The sequence below is a fragment of the Diadema setosum genome, chromosome 17 (genome assembly GCF_964275005.1).
Source record: "Diadema setosum chromosome 17, eeDiaSeto1, whole genome shotgun sequence".
Classification (NCBI taxonomy): Eukaryota; Metazoa; Echinodermata; class Echinoidea; order Diadematoida; family Diadematidae; genus Diadema; species Diadema setosum.
In genome coordinates, this window is record NC_092701.1 from 11,079,901 (window position 1) to 11,096,979 (window position 17,079).

At 38.9% G+C, this 17,079-nt stretch overlaps 1 protein-coding gene across 1 annotated transcript in view; it reads left to right on the forward strand.

The window, feature by feature from the left end:
* LOC140240851 (heparan sulfate 2-O-sulfotransferase 1-like) overlaps positions 1-17,079 on the forward strand; it is a 108,755-nt gene that overhangs the window by 4,920 nt on the left and 86,756 nt on the right. Inside the window, exon 2 of the mRNA XM_072320626.1 lies at positions 11,753-11,997. Coding sequence (XP_072176727.1) covers positions 11,753-11,997 — 245 coding nt within the window. The remainder of the gene's footprint in view (positions 1-11,752; positions 11,998-17,079) is intronic.

A 17,079-nucleotide genomic window follows, 5' to 3' on the forward strand; every position in this document is an offset into this window, starting at 1 on the left:
TCACTACCAAAATTTAATCATCTGTTCCTTGTGTCATTCTCAACCTTTCCTGCAAGTTTCATCCAAATCCGTGCTCAACTTTCTGAGTTATTTTGCACACGGACAAACAAACAAACAAACTAACTAACAAACAAACGAACCAACGGTAACGAAAACATAACCTCCTCCCTTGGCCGAGGTAATATACTTTCCTCAATAGACTAGGGTGAAAGGTTCATGATCAGGTTGAAGTGATTCTGTGCAAGGGTAGAGGCATCCTAGGTGCGTTTATCAACTCAGAGTTGATAAATACAACAACGTGAGAAATGCAATCCAGTTTACAAACACATTAATTGACTTGAAACTCAAATATGTATGTGTGCATTTAGTGAATGCTGCAATATACAATACATTGTTACATTGCAATGAAATTGTGACAAAATGTGGACAATCTGTTGAAAAGTTGTGCATTTTCAAAGTTGCAGCCATTGCTGGATGAGGAGACTGCTTAGTTTATGACATCACTACGAAATACGATAATAAAAAAAAATATAAGGAGAATTCCACAGAATTTCTTTCTTTTTTTTTTTAATGAAAGGAACACATTCCTTAGAATTGTTACTGACATAGAAGGGTAACATTATTATTGCCCCTGCTTTCTGAAAGAGGCAAGTCAAATGCTCTTCAGTTTTAACGACGTTGGTAAAATGAAAATATTTCTTTACATTTTCTTTTATTTTTGTCCATACATGACATCACAAAACATTGTAGTCTTCTTATCCAGTGATGGCTGCACCGAGTCTTTCAAAATTCATAACATTTCAACCGATTTGTTTTTCATATTTCTCACACTTTCACTGATGTGTTTTGCTGATTTGCAGCATTTACTCAATCCACATGTGAATTTGTGTGTCATTCTCCTTTCGTAAAGACAAATTACTCTTCTTGTTTGATATTTGCATGTAATTTTATGGCAGATGAAACTAGCTATTATGTGCATAAAGGTTTACCCCAGCACATTTTAACCCATCACATCTTAACCCACTTACTACAGGAACCCAGTGGCTTGTGTATTAGGCCTGCAGGGATTTCAAACTTCAGTATGGAATGGGTTAAACCAAGTTCAGCTGTCACTTTGTTGGAAAAACCATACATGTTGACTTTAATCTAATCATATTGAGTACAGATTTATCTTGAGTACAGACTACAAGGGAAGGGGGGGGGGGGGAGGGTGGGTCTTCATCTGCCGCCCTGGGATGTTTTCCCACAAGCAGTGAATGAAAACATGCGGACAAATTGTGCTGCTATCTCCTCGGCTTCCAATGTGTCAAATCTTCGCCGCTTCTTCAGCGTCTGTTGATTCATGGCCCCAAACATCTTTATGATAAAATTGTACCAAAACCAAAGTGGGAGGGGAGAAAGGGGGGAAAGAAAGCTTGCTTCCAAGGGATACATGTTTTCACTGCTGATGAATTATGGAAACTGAACTGGTAGGCTCGTGTGGGCTTTGCATGCGGGCCAAGTGAGTCTGCAAAAACACGAGTGTGGGAAGAATTGATATCTATGCAACTGATCAATATTCAAGAGCATATCAAATTTTCAGATGCAGTATTTGCTCTAAATGTGGAATTGCATTCTTGAAGAGCACCCCAGACACCTTTGGCATCTGAACAAGTTTCAATAATCTTATTGCGAATGGGCTTCTAATGTTGCCTTTTCCTGACCATGCTGTGATTAGAAAGACAGGAAAGATAATGCAAAATGTCAGTCATTGAAAATGCATCTTCAAATCGATGGTGCATTTGGATATGTTCTTCTTTTACACATCATATACAAAAAAGAATTTTGTCAGAGTATGATTTTTTTTTTTTTGCGGTTGCTTATAATCAAATCAATCAATGTTATTCTTAATTTGTCCATAGCAAACATTATACGGAAATGTGTATCCTTCGTCGTTGTGTCTTCCACAGTGTATTCTGAATGTGTTGAAAATAATGATGTTTGAGTCATACAACTCTGTATATAATCAAACCAGTATACAACCTGCTCTGTATGATCAAACCAGCTACTATCTCAATTAGTTGTTACATTCATATAATGAATGAATAACTTTACCGTCTTGACAGGATGTTCATCAGAATAAATGATCTTTCTTATGTTTTAGATTATCTCCTCCATATGTAAAAAAAAAAAAAAATAATAATGCAACAAATGAGCATATAGGAGATAATCTCCATTCTAATGACATTAAACTTCACTTCTTGTAAATAACAGCTTGGGTTGAAATGAAATACAAAGTTCTGGGTAAATTGGAGTACAGAAGATGCAATCATCTCAAGTATTTTAATTCTTTTTGCTGTCAATAATGCAACTTTTTTTCAGTGTAAGAAACTGGCTGAAAAAGATGCATTTTTAAAACAATATATCAAGCCAATGTTGAAGATATGGCTTCTAAGTTAACATAGCATTAGTCGGGTTGTCTGCGGTCAATAAATCAATGTCAACGAGACCTCACCACCAGCTATAGCTTGCCATTGATTTCTGTCTCAAAATGACACCAGGCCAATTATCAGGCTGTGCTGGGTAGGTACAGTAGTCAAGGGATACTGTGAAGAGACAGGAGCTGAAGTGATGCGGTCTCGCAACACACCTCGGGTGTCTTTCTTCTGTTGCGAGGGTTACAGTTCATTATCGCAAACTTTCGTCAATCCGAAAATGAAAAGAGGCTCATTATTCTGAAGGTTCATACAGTGTAAATCCTAAAATAAAGTTAAGTTGCAGTTCCAAAGGTTTGTTAGTGTGCATCGTCTTTAATACATTTTTGGATTTGATTACCCTTATTTCATTTTTGGATGAACAACCCTTCAAAGTAAGGAACATTATTTCATTTTTGGAATTACAAACCTTCAGAATAATGAAGAATGACACAAACGTTTGGATTAACAAACCCTTTTCCATTTAGGGATTAACAAACCTGTAGTTATATTGAATTTGTTTACTTCGAAATAATGATCCTTCAGAATAACAAACATCAGTGTGTTGTGAGACAGAATAATGTTGTTTCGAATGTTTTGTTTTGGAAAAAAGAAAAGAAAAAGCTTTTCCCGTCTCCAATGGGAAAAGACTCAAAAGTGTAGCAGTTCACATGATGAATACACCTGGTTGATGGTACATGTATTTCATGACACGATTCACACACAAATATCACGGGCACATTTTGTGCCAAATTTGAATTACCACTCATCCACAGTGTTTTCGCAGTCACCACACATGAAAAGGAAAATATTACTGTAAAAACCAGAAACATTCGCAGCATGAAATTTTCACAAATTGGAGCTGGTGACCTTTTTTTGCCGCACAAAACTTTCGTGAATTTGCAACTGGCATCCAATGCGCTGTGTATAATATAGACAAAAAACTTTTGCATGCATTTTATTTTCTCGAATCTTGGCTGGCAAAATTTGTTGAAATATCATGCAAGTGAATATTTCTTGTTTTACAGTATTTTTCAGAAATAATACAAGTACTATGTCTTTGTTTTCTTGTTTCGGCATCTGCTATAAAAAAAAAAAAAAATGCCATGATTACAAGAATTGGAGTCTCAAGTAGACAGCACATTGTTAGGAAACTGCGGTATAGTGTGAAATTGGATGCACTGTCAAATTTGCCAGTTTTATTGAATTCAGCTTATTACGGCAAAGGGGCCTACTTGTTCATAGGGCTTGCAGCATGTTCAGTTCTTGTGTTGTTTTGGCGTAGTAAAGCCACCAATGTGTGCTGTCTCAACCAGTGAAATAGTGATTCAATTAGTCCACATCTGGGGGGCGAGAAATTTTCATAACCTTTGTAAGCCAATCTCTTCAATCGAATATCGGGGACACAGGATTCTTCCTGGGGTGCACGCTTAGCACGTCTCTCAGAGCAGACTCTGATTTCATGTTGTCACAACAAAATTTGACAGTATAAACCATCAGTGAGAGTGAAATCTGCCACTTTCTTGAAGAGGATGAAGTTAGGAAACTAATATCTCTTCCTGGCCATTTTTCTTTCCAGTTGTTTGTCTTCGACTGATAGCTTTCTTCAGGTCCCCATGTATGGTGGAGATGGGCTAGTAGTTACGGGTCATTACCACCAGACTGATTGTAAACACAACACTGGCTGGCAAGATTTACTGATGCATTGCTAGTCTCAAGTCCAGCATTATATATATCTCTGATTTATGTCCCTAATTGAACATTAACCTGAAATACGATCTTGCCCTTCATCTATTTACCATGAAATAAAACCAGTGGCCATGCCAGCAACCAGGCTAGATCAATTATCTAGGCATGGCAATCACTGATGTTACAGAATGTAAAAAGTTTTATAGGCTTACTCCAAAGCTACCCCCATTAGCCCACAGCAGGCACTTTTACAGTGGCATTAAACTTAATTTGAACAAATATGACTTTTTCTGGTCCAGTTGATACAAAAGCAGATATCACTAAATAAAAAAAAAAGGAAAATAGATAAATAATGTGATTATAAAAATCCTTGAGCATTGCCATGTGATAACTATTAGGATTGCATAAAGGATATGTGTGTCAGGGACATGTTGCTCCTTGCTTTGGGATGTCTTGCATCCCAAAACAGGTGCAATACATCAATGAAGGTAGACAACCTCCTCATTATGCTGGCATGTGCCAATGTCTGATTGAGGGATCACATGACCACAACTTTGGTGTTTTCACTGACCAGTGTTTAAACATACATGTATGTATAAAAACATAATACCCAAAAAATATCAGCACAGTTTAGGAGAAGACAAGCTGAGTTTCAGTATAAATGTCTTTTAAAAGATGGGCTATTCATTTCAAGGTTTTCACAGAATGTATTGATAGTTGTGCAGCAACTTTATGAAACAGGGCCCAGGCCTAGCTACATGTAGGTATCTGGAAAGATAGAGAGAGAAAAAAACAAACAAACAAACAATTCTTGCCGCCAGTATCAATACTCTATTTGAATGAAAGTGAGAGAAGAAAAATGAAATTTAAGGAAATCTCTTTTCCTCTGGTGATGAACTCAGTGCAGTATGAAAGCATATTTTTTAAAACTGTGCTGACATTACTACAAAGCATGTTACAGCAATTCTGATGTAATGTATGTCCGCTGGAAAATGCAGCCAAGACTAATGAAGCTTATCAAAGAAATAGATAATACCAGATGGGGAATGATCTGCATTACATGTACAATGTCCAAGAACCATGAAGGACTCCTTACCCCCTCGTTCTACCCCCTTCCCCTCTACATCTCCATCCCTTTTCCACCCACTCCCCTATCAAAAAAAGTATGATTAAACAACAGACAATATGAGAAGCAAACAAGGATGACTACAGCGTGATCCCTACATTATTTCTATTGTTCCTTCAAATCAATTTTAGAGTATTGAGGCAAAGAATAAAGACTCCATGTCGGTATCTAGTAAACATGAAGCCTTTTTTTTTAATGCAGTAATGGGAGAAAGATGGGCATTCAGTAACCAGTGATGCAGAATAGCTCGTCTTCAAAGACAGTTTATTTTAGAATAGATGACTTGTACTTGAGCACTCTGTACAACCAGCCATGTAGAAAATTGCTAGTAATTAGCAAAGCAGTAAATGGGGTAATGTCTCCTTCAAGGACCATTATCTGGTGCTCTCATCTTACTCAATATTCGGGATGGGTCCTGTGCATGACTCATGTCTCGACAGTTTTGTCAGTATCTTGAAAATTAACTTTGTGACGTAAGTGCTGTTCACATTGTCAGTGACATTTTGAGAAGTGACATTTTGTGAAGTTTGGGCGAAAGTTTCTAGGCAACTTTATGGCATCCCCCCCCCCCCCATGAAAGATTTTGGAATTCCAGTTCAGAGATAGCTCATGTGCACATGGGTACAAATAATGACCTTCCATTTTTCTTAGTTGGTTAGGCACTTCACTCAATTCAAAGCGACATAATGCAGCAGCTTGCCCAACATAGCAATTGATGGAACTCGTATTCTAACAAAGAATGAACCGGTGTAGATGAAGTGACCAGAATGGTTCGTCAATCAACACTTTGGGAAGCATCCATTTCATTGTGCTGTTTTGAATACATTAACAAACTTTTTCTGTTACCATTGCCAAATACCAGGCCTGCTGTCAGGTGGATATACTGGCAGGCACCATTTACTGTATATGGATTACATGAATAATCATAACATTACAAATGCTTATCTCAGTGAAATTAAAAAACCAACCTGTCTCTCGGTACAAATGACTTATTATTATTGTCTTATTATTGTCTTATTAGTGGGTCCCTCCATTTTTCGAATTTTGCATACTGTATAATTACTTGAGTTATATGATAGTGTATAATTATTATAAGGTGGTACAATCATTTACATTCTTTCATGTTATACAGTGCTTTACGCACCTTAATTTCTGTTATCAAAAAAGTGATGTTCATATCTTTTTTGTCGGAAAATGAAATAAAAACATTGAAATTGAATTGACCTTTTTCTGCTCATGCTCAAACGGGAACCCCGAACTGGCTTATTACGGCAACTTGCCCGATGGTTCCAGGACAAGGTGTCTTTATCAGTAGCCTACATGTGGAGACATGACAGAAATCTACAAGGACACAGACAAAGTTTCTTCATCCTTGTAGAACCACTTTTTACATTCGAACGACATCAGCATATCAACCACACCAATGGTGGCAAGCTTGGTACAGCTGTGTACAGTGATGGAAGAGAAACAGCAGCATCAGTACAAGTGCCGTAATCTCTTCTTGTCAGCGAATTAAATGCCTAAAAAATCTAATTTGATGTTCTTTGTCTTAAAATTTTGCTGGTTACTTCCCAGTTGCATAATTTTGCAAAGTTTCTTCACAGTATGAAAGAACGTTCGTAAGTTTGCCAATTTTCACTTCACAAAATTTCCCAGTAAGAATGTCCCTACAAAGTTTTATACTTTTGAGAACGTATACACCTGCAAACACACAGCGATAATGCAGGTAATCATGATGGAGGGTGGTTACTGGTAATGAGCAGTTATTTGCTGTTTTTTTTTTTTTGTTGAATTATGATGTTTTAGGAATACATCTATCATCATAAAATGTACATAGTGCCTCCAAGCAAATCCATATTATTCACTCTCTTCCAAGACTCAGAAGATGTGATTTAACGTCATGAGGCAAAGCATACATGTATCTTCAAATGCCACATCAACAGCTGAAATTCCTTGAATTCATGGGGCCTTCTGATATGTTGGTTTCATTTCTTCTGTGAAACTATCAGAGTTGTTTTTATTTTATTTTATTTATAATGCCTCTGATCTTTAGATGCCAGCGATCTCATGATACCTATGAATCTGCCATCACAAATGTGGATGTATCTTGACCTTTCATCCCAGAGCTATGTTGCAAAGGTCTACTGAGAATGAGTGATTGAAGCTAAACTTGCCAGCTGACGTTACAAGAGCAGTCCCATATATCATCAATGAGGCATTTTTTTTATTTTTTATTTTTTTTTTTTCAGGGAATTTTGGCCTGTACAGCTGTAGATCATATACAAAATTCTGTTGCACATGCTGTTTTGGTACATATCAAACTAAATCCGTGCAGAAATAGTATTTTGCATGCATTTGCTTTAGCATAGATGCCAAGTTCAAAAAAATTTTATGAGTGAGATTTTCATGACTTGGTGTCTTGGCACGCGCACATGTGCGTGAGCGAGGGAGCGAAGCGACTGAGCGAGGGGAGGGTGTGGAGGGGGGTGTCCGCCCTCCCACTGTAGGGAGCTTTTTCAATTTTTAGCTCTTAATGGTTGAGCTGGTACATACTTAAGTTACTATTTTTTTTCTTATTTTGAAAGACAAAAGGGAAATAAGCCTTCAATTCCAACTCTCACTTTAACATTATGCTCCTGATGCGTGAGAAAAATGGGTGCCATGCATGAGATCGAGAGACGGACCCTAAATGCTTGAGTCTCACGCAGAATGCATGAGACTTAGTAGCTCTGCTTTAGAAGAATATTTGCTTTTAATAAATTTGCGTATTTGCGGTTGGTTGCTCCATTCCTACATGCACACTAGTCATTTTAGTGTATTTACTGCTCTGCGTATTACAGCCATGCTATTGTCACTGCTGTAGCCTGAATTGAGTGATATTCCCTTTATCTAAGGCACCTGGTCTTGAATATTGTTACACCAGAAATATATTCCTGCCATTAAATTTTCACGAATTGGAGCTGATACGTAGTAGCTTTTTTATGCCTCCGCCACGAAGTGGTGCCGTGTAGGCATTATGTTTTCGGGTTGTCCGTCCGTCCATCCTTCCGTCCCGTCCGTCCTTTCGTCCGTCTGTCTGTCTGTAATGAATTTTGTGGCAAGCGTAACTAAAAAACGTTTTGAGGTATCCTAATGAAACTTGGCATGTATGTGTATTGGGGGTGAAGTTGTGCCTATCAACTTTTGGGTGCACATGCTCAAGGTCAAAAGTCAAAAGGTCAAGGTCAAATATGTAAAATTTCACTATTTCCTCCATATCTATGCATTGGCTGAAGATATTTTCTTGAAACTTAGTGTATGCATGTATTACCCAATTAAGATTCTCTGGTAAAAGTTTGGGGTCATGAGGTCAAAGGTCAAAAGGTCAAGTAAAAATATTAAAATTTCACTTTTTTCTCTGTACCTTGGGAATTGTTCAAGGTATCTTCATGGAACATAGTATATACTGTACACATACCTGTACTGACTGGCAGTGATTATCTAGAGAATTTAGGGTTCATGGGGTCAAAGGTTAGGTGTCAAAGGTCAAGGGCAACACTTCAAAATATTTTACTACACATTGTATTTCCCTCATATTTATGCAATGCCAGCAGGATTATTTTTTTGCACTTGGTGTATGTATGTATAACCCAATAGAGATTCTCTGTTTTTTTTTTGCCTCAAAGGTCAAAAGGTCAAAGATCAAGTGAAAGTGCTGAACTAACTGTTTCCTCCATATCTAGGAAAGGGTTCAAGTTCTCTTGAAACTTACTACATATATTTGCATGTTCTGCCTGACAGTGATTATCTTGTACTATGAATTTTAGGGTCAAATCCCAGATGAAAATGGCAACAATGTACTCTTCAATGCAGAAATTGCACTTTTTCTCCATACCTTGAAAATTACTCAGTGCATAAACTTATGAATGGATCAAAGTCAAGTTAAAGTTCTTAAATCTCCAAATACATGCTCTCCTATTCATCCAATTAAACCTAGGTCAAGGAAGGTGAACATTCAACACATTTGTGACAAACTCGTCATTTTGATATTTTGCCAATTTTGTGAAAATGTAATCACACATTGTCCACATGTACTGTAGACCTATTACAGATTGTAGGAGAACCATTCATTATGGCGGAGGCATACCAGTCGCCATAGCGATTTTCTATTTTTTATATTTTTTTTTGCATAAAATTGGAAAGTACAGGACCCTAGACAAGAACTTTCATGTGTACTTACACCTCTCTTGGCTCTTTCAAAATTTACAAGATTAAAATGCACATGAAAAATTTCTGGTTTTACTGGAACAGTAGTTGCGTTCAGACGGTGATCCTTAACTTCGAGGATAAGCTAACTTCGAGTAAGCTATATTGGGCACTAAGTGTCACACAGTTGATTTTGTCATGAAATCAATAATTTTGTCGACGAAAATGTCATTATCCATTTTGTCACAAAATGACTGATTACATGATGAAATGGATCATTTTGTTGATAAAATGACTGATTTGTGACAAAATGGCCATGACTGATTTTGTAATGAAATTGACCATGTGACACTTGGCGCCCCACAGAGCTTATCCTCGAAGTGGGACCCCGTTTACAGTTCGGGGCTGGGCCGAGCCGCGGCCGAGCCCAATCTCAATTGCGAGGCCGAGCCCCGCAATTTTTGTCCTTTTACACTGCCGGGCTCGGCCGCGCTTTTGATTCAAACCTTTCAATATTTTGTCGTAGTGGCGCTCTGCTTGTAAACAAACGCAATTTGGTATTGTCTGGTTTTCAGACCCTTTGCCAAATGAATTCCGTGGCGACAAAGTCGTCGTTCGGGCAAAGGCCTTTGCCGAAGGAAAAGTCCTTTGCAGGACAAAACCACCTTAAATTATACTAGTTTTCGACGTTGAGGGGGTTAATATCCTGAATAGCGAAATAGTACGGGCAGAGGGTTTGGAAGCGAGACTAAAATTGGCCGCGCATTTGGCCCAGTTTGCGTTTACACTGAGAAAAGGCCGGGCTCTGCCGCGGCTCGGCTGCGGCCGAGACCACCTCCAGAGCGAGGCCAAATGCGAGGCCAATTTTGGCCCCGTATTTGGCCTTTTGCGCGTTTACACTGAAGCGGGGCTGGGCCAAGCCGCGGCCGAGCCTCGCGCTGTAAATGGGGTCTAAGCTTATCTTCAGTGTTAAGGATCACTGTCTGAATGTAACTATTGTGAATCAGTATGTACATGTACAATGTACATCTTGCCAGAGGATGTTTGCATCAGAATGGAATTGATCCCAGGGCACCGTGTGCTGTAAAGAGCTATGTAAGCATTCTCCATCATACCACAGTAGGCCTACTCCAGGATGGGTGTATCTTGATGTCATCGGTACATTCCTATCAGTGAGGACTCATTGTGGCTCAGAGGATCAGAGCATAGAATAGCAATTATGAGGTTCATGGTTCAAGTCCCAGGCAGCAGCTGTTGGGTTCCTATTATGTATCTAAGTCACCAGATTTCTACTCTTACAGAGCAGATTGAATGGTGCCATCATTCCATGGTTGCCCCCTTACAAGCTTTCATTGCCTGTCTACCAGCCATGTAAAAGAAATCTTATTTCAGATTATCACATGAAGTAAAAATTGAATAAGTACTGCATATATGCGGAGTAATATTTCGGGAGCTTTTTATTTTCACGAATTTCGCAAGTCCGGTGCTATTCTTGAAAATATTGACTCTGATCTCAACATGATTATGATTTGCATGCATACGTTTCTGCGCTCAGTACACTACTCTAAATCATTGGGAAGTCCCAATTCGCGAAAAATTAGATTTACTAGATATCAATAGGAATAATTGACCCGTTTCATAATGTTGTACCTTTACTAAGGGATTTTCAGTACCTCAGTGTTAAAAGAACTTTGCAATGAAAGCATAGATTTCATTGCATGAGATCAGGTAATATAACAATTTTTAAGGGAATTCTACCAGCATTCGGGCACTTACAGTATGATGTTAGTTTGGCTGGGGTCAATGTTATTGTAAATGGTATGCTGTACATACGACTTCCAATTTATATTTCAGCATATTTTAAAATATTCATCAGAATGCTTTAGGGCCATTTAATTCAAGCAATTTTCTTCTTTGGGTACACTGGGCATTAACACAAAAAAAATGTTTGCTTTAAGTTATTTGAGTCAAAGATACAAACAGATTGAGTATGTAAGGGTATATTATTTCCTTTTCTTGAAGTCACATGAAAGTTATATTTGCTCCATGACATTCACCATGAAATTGTTTAAAATGAAACTTGGGATAACTGACTCCTTTCCAAATGCTTTGAAGCAATACATACAGTATGTGTAGATTAGCAGTAAGGCTATAAACCACAAACTGGATTCTGATACCAGAAGGGAATTATAGGATTTTCCTTCTTAAAAAAAAGTGTTATATTGACAGCTTTATTCGTTGAAGACAGCCTCTTTCATTTGTATATATTTTTTTTTGCACCTTCATTGTGACTCTACAGACAAGCAGATTCGCGAAGACATCGGAAACAAGCACGCCAGACGGCTGCAGAAGGACGGCACGGCGTCCCTCCTCGTTGACGACTTCCGGCAGGCACCTGGCCCTGTGGTCATCTATAATCGCGTACCTAAAACGGGCAGCACCTCGTTCACGGGGCTGGCATACTCCCTCTGTGAGCAGAATCGATTCAACGTCCTCCATGTGGGCACAGTGGGAAACAGCCACGTACTCTCTGTCCAAGACCAGGTCAGTCTTACTTGATTGCTATTAATTCCGCCCAGTCGTGGGATCATTGACTCTTTCTGCGTGCCATGTAATAGCATGCCCGACATGCAACGGCTTGCCACCTTTGCATACAATCATATTTTGCTCAAAGGTCGAGATCCATGTACTCTGAATGTAATAAAGGGTTATATTGGGCAGAACACAATGATCCTATGGGCTGGTGGAGTTAAATTGTGTGCAGCAATTGATCTGGTTACCAACGCTGTGATATGTTCAATCCAATTATGACTGTGTTCATATAGAAAGCTGAGGAAACAATGTGAGGCTGTACTGCTGATGTCTCCCTGCAGCCATATCAAGTAATTATGTCCATCGCAAAATTAATCAGGTGTACTGGTCTGTATCAGACGTGCTTGTTTTCACTTGAATGGGGTTTCTGCTCATTTTTGTGAAATGGAAGTTAAAAAGCCTGGTGGTGGTTGTCAGGGGTGAAGGGTTGGCTTGAGTCAAAGCGGAGAGCGCAATTTGCAGTCTGTCATTACCCAGGCATTAGAACCTGCCTATTCCAAGGATTAATGTGGGGGGAATGGTCCAAATAACTTCTGTCCACAGCGGACTATTGACTCAGGCGGCCCGCATGTGCAGGTGCAATTCCAGCGAGTCTCTTTGATACGCACCGATAAAAGCGATAATGTAGTGAGCAAACGGAGGATGCGTGCTTCATACCTGACATGCATATATTGTACCCTCTCAATCTGTCACTGCCATTAATTGCAAAGTCAAAGTCACCACTGGAAAGACCCCAGACCGAGTTGACGAGAGTTTAGTCATCAAGATGGCAGCCATATTTGAGATATATCCCCCTTTATCTTTTGTGTGACACTACAACTCATGTTTCATATTGATTAAAAGGAGTGAGTACCGAAAAGTATAGTAAAACATGCAGATTAGTAGAAGTTTAATAGAATTCTGACATTAGAAATTTATGTTATTGAATTCTAAGGTGCATTTATCTCACAAAATAGTTATTCTGCACGGGTTCAACAACTAGGCCTATAGATGCAAAGTAGATGAGGCAGTGGTATCTTGTCATGTAATAGACCCCACAAAAGCTTTACTAAACGATCATATCTGTGTTTGTAATTCATCATCTGCCGTAGTACGTCTGTAGGGAATAGGTATTTCCTTCAAAAGTGGCAGGAGGTTAATCCTCAAATTGGCAATGATCTTCAGTTGCCCTCCCTGATCCGTGCTTTGCTGTTTGGAGGAGGATGGCGGCCAAGTTGTCGATCTCAACCCCAAAGCATCCTGATACGGGCCGACAGATTGCCGCCGAGGGAAGCTTATACCGAGGATTTGGAAGAAAAGTATCGCTGTGTCTTCTTAGCAAAGTCAAGTTACACAACTCCGTTGATACAAAAAGACAGGAAGATTTTGAGGGTCTGTTTGTCCATGTGCAGAGTGAAGGTTTGTCTGTCCGTTTTGGTTATGGCTGTACAGGTTACATGATGTGGATTGTGGTTTTCTGTGGAGATTTCCATATGTTGAGGACGAGTCCCAAGTATTCTTGGGCAAGTGTCTATTGGAAATGCGTGTTGTCTAGTAAAATCAGCCTGTTGGCAGGAGGATTAAGAGCAGGAGAAGGGAGGAGGAATAAGAACACAGGAAAGGGAGAGAAAGAGGAGGAGGTGGAGAGAAGAGCGGAAGACAAAATGAATAGGTGTATGGAAATAATTTATGATATGGACATTGGATTACTGAAGGGTATGGTATTGCTTAAGTTATTAAGACATCAGGGAGAAGCCAAAACACACAAAGGCAGTACAATTATCTGAAGATAAAATCAAATCTGCCGTAAGTCAAGGCACAACCTTCAGAAATGTGCGTACAGGATTCTCTGCCAAAGGCTTGCAAAAGAGAAATGGGGAAAAAAGAGAAAGAAAAAATAATTTGAAGCCATATATGACCATGTATACTATAAAATCTGTACAATGAATGAAACTCAAGACACAGAACACTGTCAAATCAAAACAAGGCACAACAAATAAAAAGGCTTTATGCCTATAGGCAGAGACAGCAAAAGACACATGCAGTATCTTTCATTCATGCCAGCTCTGGGTTGTACAAGTAGGCATGGTCTATTTCAATTCTTTTTCCAGGGACACTTTTATCAAGGAGCCTCAACTCTATTGACGCTCCTTGCTTTTTATATCAAGCTGGATATCAAACCCACACGGAAAGATTGTTGGACTAGTGCTGGATTACTGGGGATTTCGTTTGCATTCTTCCGTAAATCTATCCCAAACTTTACCCAGGCAAAGCTTGCAGACCTTACTCTGGGTGCTTTATACGCTGCAGTGCATTTCCAGTTTTAAAGGAAAGTAGCATACACGGTACTTTCCACCTTTGGGAAAAAAAGAATGATCAGTTGAGTGCAAACTTACTTTGTTGTTTTTATTGTTGGGTTATCTTCATTTGCACCATTTTATTGTCACTGTACAAATAGTGAGTTGGGACAAACGCATTTCATTAGCATCAATATTTCTTTTCTTTTTTTCTGGTAGGCTCTAAATTCCTCCATCTGTGCCTTTATGTGCCATGTTCGCACGTCCTACTCAGTCGACGGCGTGCCAACTTCGCATATTCCGCTCAAACGCACTAATCTGCTTAAACCGATCGATAAATCGCCTAATCCCACGGAACAATGAAAGCTTTTCTCGCGCTTTTGTTCCTTTTACATACAGCTTGCATTCTGTGTGGTGATTGACTATCAAGCGGTGTTCCCATTGTTCTAAATTTGCGTGTAAATTCTAAGTTTCTCTCACGGTTTCATGTGCAAAAGTCTTGCCTTTACAGTAATGTAGCAACTGGTCATTAGAAAATAAATAGAAATAGATTTGTCATACAATTCATATCAAAGCAAAGCTTGGCATTCCTCTTCAACTTTGTTCACTATTATGTCCAGCTTAACAAAAATTTTTAGAAGTAATATAGATTGGAAAAACAGAATACTTTCTCAAAGCATGACAACCTTCATGTCTCAGAATAACATGGCACACAAGGGGTTTCCACCATGGCAAATAAAGAGTTAAAGGGATCATATAGTTTTGGTTGAGACCTAATTTCAGGTTTCTAACATTTTTTTGTGAGATAATGAGAAACCTATGAAATATGAAAGAGCATATAATTCTATGAGGAATTCAATGTTTATTTGATAAAAGTTGGTTTTGAAATGGCTGAGATATCCAAAAAGAGCGATGCTAATAAAGTGTGGGACTGATATGTACTATTTCATATCACATCACCCATTTTCATTTCTTCATGATTTTTTTTCATCATGTGATTTTCGAGTCTCTATGCATTTCTACTGATGTAAGATTTGCTTCAGAGGATGTACACCAGAAGTGATAACATGATCTTCAATATTGAAATAAAAAGTAAGCACAGGGAGATTGAAATCTTCAAGTTTCTGAGTGAAAATGGAGTTGATTTTGCAAGTGAAAATGGAGTTGAGTTTCCATGAAGTGATGCTGAAACAGGTGAGATACTGAGAATGTGAATATAAGGTTCCATGTGATGTATGATCAAGTGTTGATGTAACTGTTCTTCATTAGCATGTGTGTATAAATTGATCAAGATGATATGGTCAGTGATAGTGGGCTTGTACTTTACATATTCAGGTGCCATCTTGAGGGTTTTCCCAAAATCAAGATGGACTGATTTTTGCATCATTGTGTCTTATGGAAGAATTAATGATGTCTGTTGTGCCCACTCAAAGAATTAAATGTTTTTGGATTGGGTTGCCGAAAAAAAAAAATGATTTTCACAAACTGTTAATTTTGTGTGTGTGTGAACGGGACTTCTGATATAGGCACCACTTCACTCACTGGCTGTGAACAAGGTCAAGAGGACTGCAGAGAAGGAAATCTGCCTGGTGTGATCACACTGTCACATTCCTGAGGGATTTCTCAGGATTTTGTGGGGGTAAGAAGAATCCCCTCCTCTATGCGCCCACCACACAGCCTCTGATCTGACCATGACTGTAAAAGCCTTGGCCCTGATCGTTGTTTCCCATCTGAACATGTGCTTTGCATTCAGCAGAAAGTGTTTCTTTCACTCCGCTGCCATTGAGGCTGTTGTTATAAGGTCAATGGGGAAGGGGGGGGGGGGGGGGAGACAGGGTGTCAAATGTGAAAAGGGGGAGAGGATTGGGGTGAGATGAAAAAGGGAGTTTGGTGATGGTGGAAGCAAGGGGCTCTTTTAGCTATAATATTGTGGAGGGCAGTAGTTGACCCAATTTTGCTTGGGTCAGGAGCCCTGATGTCTCCATCAGTGACCATGAATGCTTTCACACTTGACCAAAATACTGATTTGTAATCATGTTTTCAAAAGACATTTCTAGCATTATACAAATGTTCACATGCAAAACTTTGTTTCATCATAGCAGCAGCCACTGAGTACAGACAGCTGCATAACAACCACCACTACTTGCCAATGAAGCAACAACACGGGGACACCTACACATCACATTATGTACATATATCAGCACATGCCATGTTGAAAGTGAATACTAGACCAAGCTAAGCTCCAACTCCTCAATCATATATTTTGTTAAATCATCCAGATTTCAAATACCCAGAATTGAGTACAAATTCTTCTGTAGGGTCCTAAACAGGTCTGAACTGAAATAGGCAGAAAGTGATTTCAGATCAAAGTAAATCAAGGTTGAACTTTAATTTGAAAAAGTTACTTATCGTTCCTTAAGAAAAATGTCTCCAAATAAATTCTTTATAAGTGTTCTCCAAATAGATTCTTCATAAGTATTAAGTCCTCCACTCTGCTTGCAAGACTTTTTTTTTTGTACAGTGAGTTACAGGGCAGTGATACCACTTGTATACCCATTAACCATTAGGACCATCCCTGTGGAGGAGACGGGTGTTACTATGACACCTGTATTCAAAATAGCTTGAGGGAAGATAAAATCATCCAAGATGAGCCTTAAGGGTGGGAACACTAAAGAATCTAAGGAGGCAATGCCCTGCCAATAAATTTAGAAGTCATTCATCATTGGGATGAAATGTTGGGAAACATGTCTTCGAAATG